The sequence below is a fragment of the Notothenia rossii genome, assembly GCF_949606895.1.
Source record: "Notothenia rossii genome assembly, chromosome: 1".
NCBI lineage: Eukaryota > Metazoa > Chordata > Actinopteri > Perciformes > Nototheniidae > Notothenia > Notothenia rossii.
The window spans coordinates 56,154,950-56,170,310 of NC_136912.1; the positions used below are offsets into that span (position 1 = coordinate 56,154,950).

Here is a 15,361-nt window from a genome sequence, read left to right on the forward strand (position 1 = left end):
AAGGTGACCTTAAAATAGGATGGTTCATAAAATCACTCTTCTCTCAGATGTATAACTTGTGTCTCACTCTATTTGTATTATCATCATATTATCAGCATTCAAAGTACTGCTGTTGCCTGGTGATTAGATTGCTTGCCATGCATTTCAACCTAAATAGCTTTGGCACAACATTTTTTTTTGGATTGACTACCAAATGTTTTATTGTTACTTGAGGGTGGCACTCACCCACTTCACAATGTTTCCCAGTGAATCTGTAAGGACACACACATCTGTAGCTCCCTGCTTCCTCCTTGCAGGAGCCTCCGTTGCGGCAGGGAGCAGAAGCACAGGTATTGAGTCTGACTGGAAAGAGACAGGGAAGAGAAACGGGAATCCTTGAAGCAGAAAAACTTCTCTAGCTTTTAATCACTACAAATGAATCTGTTGGAGTAGATGCAATTCAAGTCAAAATACAAGAAAATAGCTCAGTAGTCAAGTAGGATTGATCATTGTAATATTTCAAGAAGCATTGTGGGTAATGACGTTTTCCCTCATGCATTAAAACCAGTTGTTTAAAGTAACTAAATACAATTATTGAGTACTGTAATTCAAATTTTTGAGGTACTTGTACTTTACTCAAGTAATTAAATGTTTTCCTACTTGGTACTTTTACCCAACTACGTTTGTTAAGTACCTTTAGTTACTTTGCACATTTCGATTAATAATTAGAAATATAATCAACACTTAAATAACTTGAGTTCCACCTGGAGTAAATTCACAAGCTACCCTGCAGTATACAAAGTCATTCAAACTAGCTGCACCTTTACCAGCTTTGAGAACACTTTCATGATCAATCATTATAAAACATATCATATCTATTATTCTGATATGGACCACTCTGCACAATCACTACTTTTACTTTTGGCACTTAAAGAATATCTTGCGAATACCTTTGTACTGTAACTTGAGTAACATTTTGAATGCAGTAAATGTACTTGTTTTCCTACACTCTGGCACTTCTACCTTTACTTGAGTTTCTTAGTACTTCTCCTACCTCTGATTAAAGCTGGGTTTGAGTTATGTTTTGATAAAGGCATGTCATCAGATCATGTGGTGTTACTTTTCTACGGTTTTATCAATGATGCTACCTTTCTCACAGTGCTTCCCCCAGTATCCGTATTTGCACTCGCAGGTGTAGCCTCCATCCCGCTCGTAGCAGTATCCTCCATTCAGACACGGGGAGGAGTCACAGACCGATCGGGGCTGTACTGAAAAACATAACGAGACTTGACTGTGTTCCATTGCACTGGGAAATGTTAAAACCACTTTAATTTGTTCAAGCATGTAACTTTGATGGAATAAAGAATTGTCATTTTCTGGATCAAATACAAAATCTCCTCATAGCACTTAGCAACAGCATGAATTATGTAGATGGTAAACTGTGTGAAACCAGCTGCTAATGCAGTGACACATAAGTGCCTGAGGCTCTTACCATAGGGGTATAAGTCCTTATGATCCAGCTCTGCTGCACTGGTCTGACATGTGCACAGGTAGGCTCCTCCGTACTCCAAACAGGGACCTCCATCAGGACACGTCCTGCTGTGGCTGCACGGCGTCTGAGTTACTTCTGGGAGGAAGGCATTGTGAATGACAGCTTCACAATTTCTAATTTCTGAACAGTGACTCACTTTTTCAGAGAAAAGATTCAAAGAAACTCTGAGATTTTAGTGGAATTTTTAAGTAAGTAAGCATATGGCTTCTATCTGCAAAGTTGGATGAGATGACAATGATCAAAGTGACATGATGTGGTTCTTTGAAGAAAAAAACATGAAATGTACTTTTAATTAAAATTGTTTTTGTTAGTAATATTTAAGTTTTTATCCCTTAAATCTCAGTATATCTATATATCTGGGATTTCATTTTAATCTCAGAGAATATCAGAATTTTCTATCTTTGAATACAACTTTAATGTTGGAAGTATTCATATTTATTTTCTGCCTTTTCTCCTAGATAAAAAAAAAGCCTGAATACACTGCTGTATGTGAGAAACCTGATAGAATTATAGGTATCATACTCACCAAACTGACAGTAGAGTCCTGTGTAGCCTGACTGGCATTCACAAGTCCCATTGATATCCACACACACACCCCCATTCTGGCACAGGCATTCCTCTGCAGACACAGGAAGAGAGACAGTGTGTGAGTGTGTGGAAAGTTTGCTCCAGCTACTTGAAAGCAACTACTTAAACTATGTACATTTTTCAGTGTTGGAAAGTCTAAATATAGGCAAAAGGTATAAAGTTCAATATGTGTTCCACATGCTAACAGCTTCCATCTGCTGTACTGTAAACCATGTATTGATTTGCTGTTATTTCTCTTTGCCTAATCTTTTTCCAACAAAGTTCACAGCAGCAGAAGATTACCAGTCAACACGCTGCACATCCGCTCTGTACAAATTGTAGAATGTTTTTGTTTTCCTTGACTTCCTAATTGCAGCAGTGGATCAAAGCCAAGGCCGTATCACAGCTAAACCTTTGAAGTCCCGGTAGCTCGGTGGAGGGTATTATCTTTCTGATGATATGGAGCGTATTTTGTGACCAAAAAGGTTTGGCCCTGAGGGCAATTCATGGATTGTTAATTTACAAGAGCCACTTTCATTGGCCACCTGTGCGGCCCGGCCCTTTGATCTGAGAGCCTGATTAGGCACTTCTAAGTCCCGCTACTTTCTCTTCCTTGGAGGATCTTGCTCCTTTTTCCACTGTGCCTTCCAAGTGAGCCAGGCAGGAAAGTATTTGGGATATTTAGAGCATATATAAGCACTGATAGTTATTTCAGCTCAATGGTTAGAAGAATCATGCATTTGCAATAGTTCAAATACTTTTAGAGAGCTTTTGGTGGGAGAAAAAAATAAAGTTTTGCATCCACTGCTATCAGAGGGTCGACACTCACTCGTAATGGGAGCCTGAATTAACTCAAAATGGCTCACTAGGTATTTCATAAAATCAATGTACTGTGATACAGAAATTACACTTAATAACATGTCCTTATATGCATTTCTTAAAGGAAGGTGTAAAGCATTAGCTGTTGATGATATTTTTGTACATATTTTGTGTTTAAATTGCCCCATAGTTCTGCAAGTAACAGCTGTGCTTCAAACAATAGTGTGGTGCAATGGCTAGCTTTCAGAGAAGCCAGTAGCGGTGTGGAAGCATGCATAATTCATCAGCTCAATCTGAAGAAAGGACCTGAATACCAAAGAGCAGCTTTGACTCCTAAAGAGGCCTTTTTAAGTCTAGACAAAGCACTTCCTCTTGTTGCTAAACTAATAAAATGTGCTATAAAACAATTATTCACAACATCAAGCGACTGGTTCCCGTAGTAAACTGGGCGAGGCTGTGTCAGTTTTGATAATTACAATAACCCATCATCACAGCAGCCTCTTCCAGGGCACAGCTCCAAATTCCTGTGGGTTCGCACAGCTCCTCTTGAAATAACTCTGCTGCTACCTGCCCAGCCGCTGCAGAGAGTTCAGTACTGTACCTTCACACTCGTCCCCGTAGAAGCCTGGAGCACATGTGCAGATGTAGATTCCCGAGCTAGTGTTTTCACAAATCCAGTTCTTTTCACAATTTGCATTGCCACATAAGCCTGCAAATGAAAAAAACATGACAGGTTGAGGTGTAACAATCAAACTGCATGCATTTGGTTTTTTTCTTAAACTGTAGCTGTACATGCTTTTACCTGTTTGGTTTTCTGGCTCGGTTGAATTAACCTGAAGCACCACCAGTTCTAAGAGAGGAACATAAGCACGTCCTTTAAAGGTTTGTTCAAAAAACAAAACATCATTCCTTACCTCTGGAGGTATTTTGAGATGTGTTTGCCCAGCTTGGGAGATACCTTGCTCTGAAATATATGCTGGCAGGACCAATGCAATGAAAGTGAATGGAATAAGGTTTAAGCATTGAAAAATAACATTTCAAAACAAGATGTGAAAAATTATCTCTGGAATCATGTATGTCCCTTTTTACTGCAGGTGCCTTTGAAAACTGTGAATTTCCTTTCACCTCTAATGTACAGGGTTTGCAGAAGCAATCTCAAATCTCAAAACCTGAGCATATTTACACAAATCATGTGCATGGCTAGATACCTTTAAACCAGGGGTAAGACAACAACATCTTGCTTTTTTAACGTCTACAGTATATGACAACGCTATATTAAAAACGTATCACCTCTTTATAACAAATTAGGCATATCAATTGAACAAAGACCCTGGTGCTCAAAAAAAGCACTTCGGGAGGAGGACATTCGTTCAATATTTGATTATGATTGGTTAATTTGGACATTCTGTGGTCTGCTATGGAGATGGCTTGATAAGAGTTAGCTGTTGCTTAGGATGCTCTGATGAAGGTATCATGTCAGCAGAAAGAAGTCTGAAATAAACACGCATACAAAGATAGTATGGCTCTGACAGTATTACAAGACTTGTTCATGGAAAAGAACATGTGAACAGACTTGGACAGTTACGGCCCCTACACACGGCGGCGTGCGTTGTCGCTTGCCGGCTGGGGGGGCTGAAACTCGACCAACAGCCAATCACATGAATCTCTCGCCCCAGACACACAAGATTGGCTAGAGCTTGCACTGGCATATAATTCGATTGGCTGACGCCTCCATCGAGGCGTCAAAAGTAGAACATTGCTCTACTTTTGCAGCGAGCACCGCGAGAGAAGCTACGCTTTACTCCCACAATGTAGTTCGGCGAATCGTGACGTCATCCCATTCAAAGTGAATGGGCAGAAGCGTTGAAGCGGCAACGCACACCGCCGTGTGTAGGGGCCCTGTTTCAAAAGTGACTGTGACGACCCCTCCACACCACGTGGGGTGCCGTCTGGTTGTGGGTGTGCTTTGTGGGTGTTCACAGGTTCATGTGCTGATGAGCCGCACCTGTGGGAGGATACCTGCCTGATGATCTAAACCTGGAAAGGAAAAGGATATAGGAGGAGCCCAGCCGTTACGTCGCTCTCACTCCTTTGGGCACTCACTCCGTGCCAGCCTCGGGGACCTGTGGCTGGTTCTTTTCACTACATTGGTTATTGAGAATAAACAATTGTTATTTTCTTACCCTTCGTCTCGCCTCCCTGCTTTTTGTTGCAGCCCAGGAGCCGGGTTGTAACAGTGACCAACATGTGATCAGCTGATTTTCAGACAGGTTTTTATATAAATGGATCAGGACAAAAAGAGAGGGGATCCACCTATATAAAAACCTGTCTGAAAATCAGCTGATCAGATGTTGGTCACTTTGTGGTGTCACAATGTTTTTTGGGTTGAGCAACCATTAGCCAAAAACCAACCATGGTAACCCCTGCCCACCATATCACCTCCTAGATCACCATTGTGTTTTTTTAACTAATCACTTCTTAGAAGGGCGTGGCCAGCAGCAGCAGCAGCAGCAGCAGCAGCAGCTCATTAGCATGTAGAAGCTACAGACACAGAATCAGCCCTTTTGGAACAGGGCTGAAACAGAGGGGTTTATGTCATGCTACAATGATCTGTTTGGTGTTTTACCCTAAATAATAAACTTGACTTTAAGTCACCTGTTTCACAGAGTGTTCCAGTGAAGGCAGCGGGGCAAACACAGGTGAAGTTGGCCACCAGATCCATGCACTCTCCTCCGTTCAGACACGGCTGTGACTCACATTCGTTCATATCTGAAGGATGCACAAAAGTCAGTTAATCAGAAGTATATCTGCTGTTGATTCATTTTTAATATTCAGATTTTTCAATCTTCACATTGAAAAGCAAGCCCTGGTTGTGTAAGACATTGAGCTGGATTAAAAGCATTGAACTTCCCTTCTGAAGGCATAGTTTCACTGACCAGGTGTCTGGTATTAACAGTAAATCCTGTCTCATGTAGATACAAGGATTCATGAACTGTGCAGGGCCTGATCATTCAATTCCCCTCTGGGATCAAGTTTCATCAACAAATCAATCACAAAGAGATCCAGATTAGTAAATGTCTTTGTACAGACCGACCTGACTTCAGAGAGCTTTATCCGCTTTCTCACTATGGTTTCATTGCTACATTGTGTGACCCAAAGGAAAAAAATGAATTCAACCATAACCTCAATTTGGACCCGTTTGTCTAGGTAGACTGGGGAACTCTCTGGATAAACACATCTGCCAGAAGGACTGAGTTTGATGTAGAAAGCAGCAGAAAATATTTCCTGTGAAAAACGCCACTCACCTTTCTCACAGAGGACACCAGTGTAACCCGGTTCACAAACACAGGTGAAAGTGCCAGCGCCCTGCACACACAGCGCGTCGTTGAGGCATGGTCTGTCTTTGCACTCGTCAATGTCTGTAACACACACACACACACACACACACACACACACACACACACACACACACACACACACACACACACACACACACACACACACACACACACACACACACACACACACACACACACACACACACACACGCTCATGGAATATTTACTCAGCTGATTAATATATCCGCCACACTGCTCCCCTCACGCTGCAAGTATGCACTGCTGGCTGTGAAAGGTATTAGAGAGGATTGATACAGCTCCTCAGGCTGGACTGCGGGAAGTGGCATAGAAGCCCCAGAGAGGCAAGACCAAGATATTTGAAATACATTGTATTTTTGGGAAACTGCACAAAATAATGTCATTCATCTGAGTTTTTGGGAGTATTTAGAACATGCAGAGGGTGAAAGAATGAGAGTGGAATAGAGTACAAATGTCAGCTCAACTTCTTTTGGATAAATAGAACTTATTCAAGACATTTAAAAAATCAATATAGTTGTACAATTAATTTCCGTTAGGGAGTCTTTAGTACCTGCTTCACACTGACTCCCTGTGTATCCAGGAGGACAGTGACAGAGGAAACTATGAATCCGGTCTGCACAAGTCCCTCCGTTCTGGCACGGATATGAGGCACACTCATCAACATCTACAGAGACATGGAGAAAATACAAAGGAGGTAGTGTGACTCTTTTAATTCGAAGAAAACTTCTGTCAACGGACAGTGAGTCGGGAAAATATAACAGATTCAAATGATACAGTTATTAGGGAAATATCAATGTGTCCTTTTGGCAAGTCAGGTGTATTCTAGTAATATTATTTTCACACACTGATCCAAGGTACTCATTAATTCACAGTGTTTTTCGAGCATGGAGCAATAGGCTGTGTCAACCACAACTCACCAATCTGGCATCTTTGCCCGGTGAAGCCAGCCAAGCAGGAGCAAGTGAAGGAGGGGTTTCCTGTAATGCAGTCGTCTATGCACTGACCTCCGTTCAGACAAGGTCGCAGGTGCTGGCACACTGATGCTGTAGAGAGAGGTCCATTTAACACAAACCTAAAAGCAAAAGTATTAAGACAGCCAGGAGCAGAAGGATTGATCTATTAGTCGTTGCGGGACTTACCAGAGTCATTGCAGCTACCAACTTCCACATTTGCATCATCGATACGAAAGACCCATTTGCCCGGTTGGCCCACGTTAGTGGTTCCCTCGACATTTACCACATCAGCAGTGCGAGAGCCGGGAATGTTGAAATAGCGCTTACCATCACCAGCATTGAAACCTGCCTGGGAGGAGAGGAACGACAAGGCAGACATCAAGAGACGGCTGAATCAGAGTCCAGACATTTAAAAACAACTGCTTTGTTTCTTCACATGACATCCTGTACATCGCAATGTTTGTCCTCCACTGTTCACCAAACATCATTACATTACAAACAACACTATTTTTGACTGCACACGATTTGTGTCTTTTGTTAACACAGCAAAAACCCAACAAGATCAACTCTCCCACACCTCGTCCCAACAGATCAACTGAGGATGAAATATCAACAGTTCTTAAACTTGCCCTGAATCACCTGGACAACTCCTACATTAGGATGATGCCACTGCCTGGACACTGGCCCTTCTGATCAACAGACCCAAGGCTGTCAGGTTTAACGCCCCCCCCCCCCCCCCCCCCCCCCTCCACTCTGAACCTGAACACTGGGTTCCACAGCGTCCTCCAACACTATCATCAAGTTCACAGATGACACCACGGTAGTAGGCCTGATTACTAACAGCAATGAATCAGCCTAGAGGAAGGAAGTTCAGCTACTGGTGTGCTTATAATAACCTTCCCCCCAACAACACCAATACTACTCCAAGACCTAAGGCTGCGGACACACCCCCATTTACATAATGGGACTAAGGTGGACAAGTCTCCACCTTTAAAATCTCTAAAATCTATGAGGAACTCTCTTGGTCGCTCAACGCCTCCAGTGTGGTTAAAAAGTCACAGCAGCACCTCTACTTTTTGAGAAAAGAAAGCTCAAAGCACCATCATGGACCCCGCACACAACAACATGGGCTGTGTAGATCCCGAAGCAGCAGGCTCAGGAACAGTTTCTTCCACAACAACATAACCCTGCTGAATTCTTAAGCTCAGAACTAGCCCACTACGCTCCCCACCCATGACCTTCGAACTACTGCACTAGCCCGCCAACACACACCCCTTTCATACTCATGGGGCTTCTACACACAGCTCCTCACACTCAGGGACCTTACTGTACACTGCTTTTTGCACATATTTATTTCACTGTATTCAATATTTATTCAATCTGCATTTAACTATGCTTGAAACCCTACATTTGATCCATAAATGCTTTAACCTAGCACTTTTATCTGTAAATACAGTATATATTTAATATTTATAAAACCATGTATCTCATGGAACAACCTGTATATACTGTAACCCATATAACTGAATAAACTGTAACCTCATCTGCACTTCTACTCTTTGCAATTCTGGTTGAATGCAAACTGTATTTCTTAGTAATATGTGTTATAATCTAATCTTATCTAATGCAATAACACAATGGTCAAATATGTCCTTGAGTCCACTACAAGGTGATCTTACCTGTGCTGCAATCCCTCCCAGCCCAGCCAGGTTTCCTCCACTGCTGGAATGCATGCCTGTGGTCCAAGTGATGTTATTGTACTGGAATATAGTGAAGGAAAGCTCTCCGTCTGTAATGAGCACCACTTGGAAAGTATTTACCTGCATAGAAAGGAACAGGCTCAGTTCAACCATTTCCTGATTCCACAAAATTATGTCAAATACATGTATCTGACAGAAACACTTTTTTGGAAAACTATGAGAATGAAGAAAGGTGATTGAAGATTTGAAATGATTGTAAATGTATGTATAAATGTAAATATGTGAGTAGGAATAACTTGCAGAAATGATTTAAAGGATAATCATTGATCAGCAGTAAGTAAGGGGTGGGAATTAATAAGCATTTGCTTCCTCCTGCTCCGTTTGGACACATATGATTTATTATTATTAATATGCACATTTTTTGTTGAATATATAAATATGATATTGATAAATACTGTATTCTAACAATACGGTATTCTGTTTTTCACTTTTTTTATTTATCTGTTCAAAATAAAGATGGAAATGAAAAAAAAATGAAATGACTTCTTGTTTTGCAGATTGCTTAATCTCACTCAGGGTACAGACATAATAGACTCATCTGGGCCTGTTGGTGAGGCAGATAGCAACAAATTAGCTTAACACAAACAATAATTACAACCCAAAGTGAACTGCTAACAAGAATGCTATTTCCTGGAATCTGAGATCATCTAGGCCAGTGGATTCCAGTAGTTTCTTATCAAATAAACTGAAATATCCATTTCTTTTATGTGTTTATTTCGGCTGATTTTTTATGTTGATGTTAAGTTACACTGCAAAAAGTTAATATTGTTAAAAATATATTTTTTAAACAAGTTTGCATTATTACTACTATATCTTAGAGTGGATCTTTAAACAGTTTGTTTATTACATTCAATTAACTCTTTCAACTTATCTGCGTTCAAACTAGGTTTTATCATACTCTTTCTGGTAACATAAGAAGTTATATAAAGTTGTAACTGACACAGGTCTGTGTAGGTGTGTACCAATCCATTTACTGAAGAATAATAAGACAATATTAAATGCATTATTTCTCAACACAAACACTGTATATTGGATGTAATTTTAAAATAAAATTGCAAATTCTATTTTATAAACTAATTGAGCCTTATTTGGAAAAAAATCCCCCCCCCCCAAATGTGCTAATCCTCGGCCTGTGCCAGGTTGGCCTGTTTAAGTAATGTCCCTTGCACACCCTGCTTAAGAATCACTGATCTAGGTACTGAATCAAACCTAGAGAATCAGGGCTGTTTAGCAGTCACATATAGAGGGACAGCTGTGAAGTTTAGTGTGAGTTATACCGGTGTGAGAGAGCTGCCTCCAAAGAAAGTCACTTGGTGCCATGTAGCGATGAGGACCCATGTTGCATTGAAGTTGGGGAACTCTGAAAAGTACGTCTTGACTTCTCCTGAGGCCCTCCTCAGGCTGGAGGGCTCCTGGCTCTCTCTATAGAACACTCTCCCTGCTCGACGGTTATCCACATCTGCCCAGAATGGCGCCACAACCCTTCTGTCCCCCGCGATCGGAAATGCTACAGGAGTGAACTGGGACACCTCCCTCAGGAAAGATACAAGGCCATTGTTGTTGACCTGAGGAGAACAGATTTGGAATGTGAATAGTGATATATTTTGTTCAAAATGAAGAAGCCACTGGGACCTGTTTGTGCGGTTAGGAGGGGTTAGAATAGAAGTGATGAGAACAGGAAAAGGTGGTCAAACAGAGGTGTTCTGACCTCCCGGGGCTAACAGCAGCAAGGGGAAGCTGACACTCCCTTAACGGATGTTTGCAATTCCTGCGCAAACAGACACTTTCTTTACTCCATGAAATGACAGAAGCTGAACAAAACAAGTGTGTGCTGCTCACGTCACAGATGTCTGCCAACAGCAAAGTAGCCAAATAAATGAACCCACCGTACACACATCTCCTCTGTGAGAAATGCACACTCAGCACTGCAGATATAGACTGAAGTATTGTATAATATAAACTTCCTAAAATATCAACTTGGGCAGGTCAATGTGTATTGCAGAAGCAATTAAGCAACTCATAGCTGTCAGGCAACAGAAAACCATTTAATAAATTAACTTTCACTCACAAAGGTGGAGATTTTTTTCATTGCAAATCAAATATCTTTGGATTTTGATCTGCAATTCAAACAATTAAGATGGGTATTTTTTGCAATTATTAACACTTTACATGTATAATGACAATAATTCTTATTTTTAGACTCAGGATTGATAGAGCAACAGCAAGCCGAAAGCCACAGAACCAGGACAGTAAATGTGACAATTGTTTGTGTTTAAGAGGGTTTATTGCAATGATGCTAGATAAAAGAGTTATTGTGAGTTACAGGAAAAGCTACAAATGATGAATAAAAAGGAAGTAGGGTCCACAAAGTTAATGAGGGATGTCGAAGAGAGAGGAGACACAACTGATTCATGTAGTAGATTCTAAAGTAGAACGTAGCAATGTGTTCAATTGTATTTTTAATGAAAGATTATGATTGGAAATGAGTAGAGTACTTTACCCTGCGTGTGTTTATATCAGAAACATATCACAGGTAAGGTCCACCAATGAAATGATCTACAGGCTTAAGGGTTGACAATGTCCACTGAAGGCGTACATTCTTTCATACAAATATTCTGGATCAACAACAGGAGATGCACCATGGCATCTATCCTTTTTATCCTAGTCCCCGGCTTGACCTTTGACTCTCTGCATTAGTGGCATGTGACAGCGACAAAGCAACGTCAGATGGATCGGCTTTGCTCCCTGCATGAATGAAACCATAATTTGCAGGACTTTGCTGTAAAAACAGCAGAGGAAGTTTTGTTTGGCACGGCACAGGGGCTAAGTTAATTGCCCGACCAAAGTCTTCCCCTCTGCATCAGCGTGGTGAGAACATGGCTGATGTGGGGAGAAAGAGGGCCGGCTGCAGGGGCAGGGCCCGGGGGTCAGCCAGAGCGCTATCATATAACAGGAGAAAAACAAGAGAGAGGTCACAGTGTTGGATGAATGGAAGGATGGAAGGATGAAATATATTATATTATTAACATTTTGAACTGTATACCCCGGTTATCTAGGCACTTTATTTTGTTTAATGTATACCCCGGTTATCTAGGCACTTTTCGTTTTTTTGTTTGATGTACTGTATATATGTCACACTGTATTGCGAGAAACGATATTTCTGGATGTACAACATGTAGAATTCTTGACAATAAAGCTGACTTTGACACACCTCCCACACCAACATGCCCACTAATGAGACCTGTGGTGGCAGCAGTCTGGAAGTCACCCATCTTACAGCAGCAAAATTAGTGTATGAAATCATGCTCAACACTAAAGAGAGTTTATTTTCCAATCCTGGAATAAGTTGAAATGCCTAATCCAATCTTTAGAGGCATCTGGAATAGCTTGAACAAGTGTATTTCTTACTTGTTAAGATGTTTTAAGGACTGCTTTGATATGTCAATGACCTTAGAGGAATTTGAACTTACAACATAGTTTTCACAGACTTTTTCTCATGGATTTAAACAAGGCTATAACCTGGTGCAGACACTCAGTAAAGGGTGCATATGCATCACACTAATGGGAGAGAGTGAATGGGTTCAGAGCTGCCTTGTGTTATGCTGTAACATGACCAAGGTCAGGATCACAGGGGAGAGAGGTGAGATCAGCAAACCTTGGAAGAAGTACCTCTCCCCCATAACTCTTTCCCTCACTCTCAATGGTGCCACTCCACTCTATGACTCCCTTGTTATTTTTTGGGAAGTTATTTTCCGGATATATCCAGGAATGAGCTTTTTTGGTTTTCTTTAGAGCCAAGCAATTTATGGACTAAAATAAACTTTCATCTGGCTTGAGTCAGCCAAAGCAAAAACCCAAAATGAAAAGGTGCCCATGAATCAGGGCAGGAATACATTAGTGTTCCGTGTCAAAACTGAGGTTTCACAGTTACAAACTTTTACAATTATTTGATGAGACTGAAGGAAATGACCACAGTCTTTGCACTTGGCATGTTTCCTTAGCCCTTTTATCTACAAATGGTAAAGACTGAGCAAAAACACCCATGGAAACCTTCTTGCTTCTGAAGGTTTGTTGTGGTGTTCATTTTTGCAACTATCATTTTGCTTGCTAAAGAAGATTACAGAGGAAGAATTCCTCCGTTGAGTAAATAAAAAATACACAAGAGGATATTCAAACCATTTCAAACACACTTCTTGGAATGTATGAACTATCATCAGTGCACAAAGAAACCTACACGTATAATAACATCGTAAACCAGTAACATGCTATCTAATCATTTGAAGTAATTTAGTAAGCGAAATGTTTTAGGCTAGAGGTCTCTAAAAAGAAACTATAACAAAAGACAAACTTTCATGACGTGGTGAAATAGAATGGGTTCATGTAAGTTGTTGTTTTCACATGTGACATAACCAGCATTGACGAGGAAAATCTGATCAGGCAGAAAGAATAACTACTAAAGAGAATGTGTTAAAGTTGTATTAACGTTCTGTTTATGTACGCTAGATATCTATTCAAATTAATTAGCCACAAGTCATGTTTTGCTAACGTAACATTAACTTGCTAACATACCATTGGACAAGACGAGTACCCATACAGCTACTGTAGCTAGCTAACGTTGGGAAGTACAACCAGTGCAGCCCAGCGCTGTTCACATGGGCATCATGAGAGCAGACAACAATAGTTAACAAAAGTGGTGTGTCCTGTGTTTCCCCGTGAGTTAAAGCAACTAGAGGGTTTGAACTTGGTTGTAAACATTGGGAAAATATATAAAACGGATGTAGTTGTTTGTAGGTATTAAATCTGAAAATGTTTTATATTAATCTCAATTGAAAAGTTGGATATTTCGGGAAATGGGCTTATTTTCTTTCCTGCCAAGAACTAGATGAGAAGATGTAGCGGATTATTTGTTGGCAGGGCGCGTTGACTTCCCGGAGTCTTGTCATCACAAAGTGCCTAAGAGGCAACCAGCAGAGGCTGCAGGAAGTCACTGCGCTCTGGCCAAGACACAGTCTGGTAAAAACTGTCCTGTAAAACCACAACTTGCCAGTTTCACACAAACAAGCGCCCAGTGTTTATGCTCAGCTACGCTTTTGATCTCTAGCTTCATAGTTTATATGCAGACTTTAGTGTGGTATCTTCTAACTGAACTCTCCATAAGAAAGTTCAAAGCTGATCCTTTGAAGGACATCATTTACTTGAAGACTTTCAGGCTTTTTTGAAGTATGTGCAGACAAATCTTGTCAGTTGCATATGAACTGTTAAAATAACTCTTATCCCACACATGCATATAGAAAGCACCCATTCAGAGTACCACGGATCAAACTTCAGCACAAATCTTTGGGCCATACAGAGTGGTGAGTGAAAGTGAGTGAATGAAAATGCTCCAACTGAAGTGTTGGACGTCTTTTGAAGAGCAGATGAGCACTAGCAGATGTGCAATCTGTGAAGTAAAGTTACTCTTTAGCATGATCTTGGCAGGATTCTTGAAAAATTGATTTGAATGTTGACAAATACCACAGCATGTTGAAGATTTGAATACTAAACATAACATGTTTTAGAAACATTTACAACAAGCCCTAGAAACGTTTTTTCCAATGAGTTTATGCATCCACAATAAATACCATTAATCATAATCATGTATTCTCACATCTGCTTTCAAAATGTTGTTCTTTCCTCTCTGACCTTGAACATCGTCCTTCATGTTCTTTACACTGGTCATCCTTAAGAGAAGTTAATCCATGAACTGCATTGTTTGGAAGCCTAGAAGACGCTTTGCAGATACATCTGTGTTCTGTTAAAGTCATTGGTCATTTCTCAGATAAAGCAGCTGGACAGTTCCAGGGGGAAGACCCCTGCCATGTTATCTGAGGCGTGGGAGGAGGGGATGGGGGACCTGGAGGAGGAGAGATCCCAGCAACATGTGAAAACTCCCAGACACAAACCATAACAGAGGGACAGCCTGGTTACCAGGATGCACAAGTAGGACAGGAGCAGGACAGGGGGGTGCATGTTTTTACAGGGATGTGTGGGATCTGTTCCTGTGAGATACAAACTTCTGTAACCAAGTGTCACACTTCTGCCACTGCTATGTGACTTGATCACAACTGCTAAAAGGAGGGTATGTTTTAAAGGGATTTGTTTTGAGGGGTTTTAAGGTATTCCTTAACAGGACCAGTTATGATAATAGAGAAAGACAGCGCCCACAAGCCATCTTAAATCAGTGTGGTTCTCCTGCTTCCATGTGGCTGGGAACACACTATTCACACAAACGTAGCACCTCACTGAAATATGAACTGTTCAAAGCTCTCGGGCGGAGAACACCATGTGGGCCTCTGTGCTTCGCCTTCTAATGTT

The 15,361-nt window shown here is 41.0% G+C and overlaps 1 protein-coding gene across 3 annotated transcripts in view; it reads right to left on the minus strand.

Annotated features, from left to right (window-relative positions):
* The window catches only part of sned1 (sushi, nidogen and EGF-like domains 1), a 55,334-nt gene that overhangs the window by 36,509 nt on the left and 3,464 nt on the right, over nt 1-15,361 (minus strand). For 2 of the 3 annotated variants that reach the window (XR_013809992.1, XM_079691725.1), the window contains exons 4-16: nt 10,285-10,572; nt 8,927-9,067; nt 7,434-7,596; nt 7,212-7,337; nt 6,845-6,958; nt 6,223-6,336; nt 5,573-5,686; nt 3,720-3,767; nt 3,519-3,626; nt 2,058-2,150; nt 1,472-1,606; nt 1,128-1,247; nt 226-342 (exon numbers count right to left, since the gene is read on the minus strand). Coding sequence is in view for 2 of the 3 variants with exons in the window: in XM_079691725.1 (XP_079547851.1) it covers nt 226-342; nt 1,128-1,247; nt 1,472-1,606; nt 2,058-2,150; nt 3,519-3,626; nt 3,720-3,767; nt 5,573-5,686; nt 6,223-6,336; nt 6,845-6,958; nt 7,212-7,337; nt 7,434-7,596; nt 8,927-9,067; nt 10,285-10,572 (1,681 nt within the window). In the remaining variant the exon portion in view is untranslated. The remainder of the gene's footprint in view (nt 1-225; nt 343-1,127; nt 1,248-1,471; nt 1,607-2,057; nt 2,151-3,518; nt 3,627-3,719; nt 3,768-5,572; nt 5,687-6,222; nt 6,337-6,844; nt 6,959-7,211; nt 7,338-7,433; nt 7,597-8,926; nt 9,068-10,284; nt 10,573-15,361) is intronic. The other variant, XM_079691726.1, reaches the window with a different exon arrangement.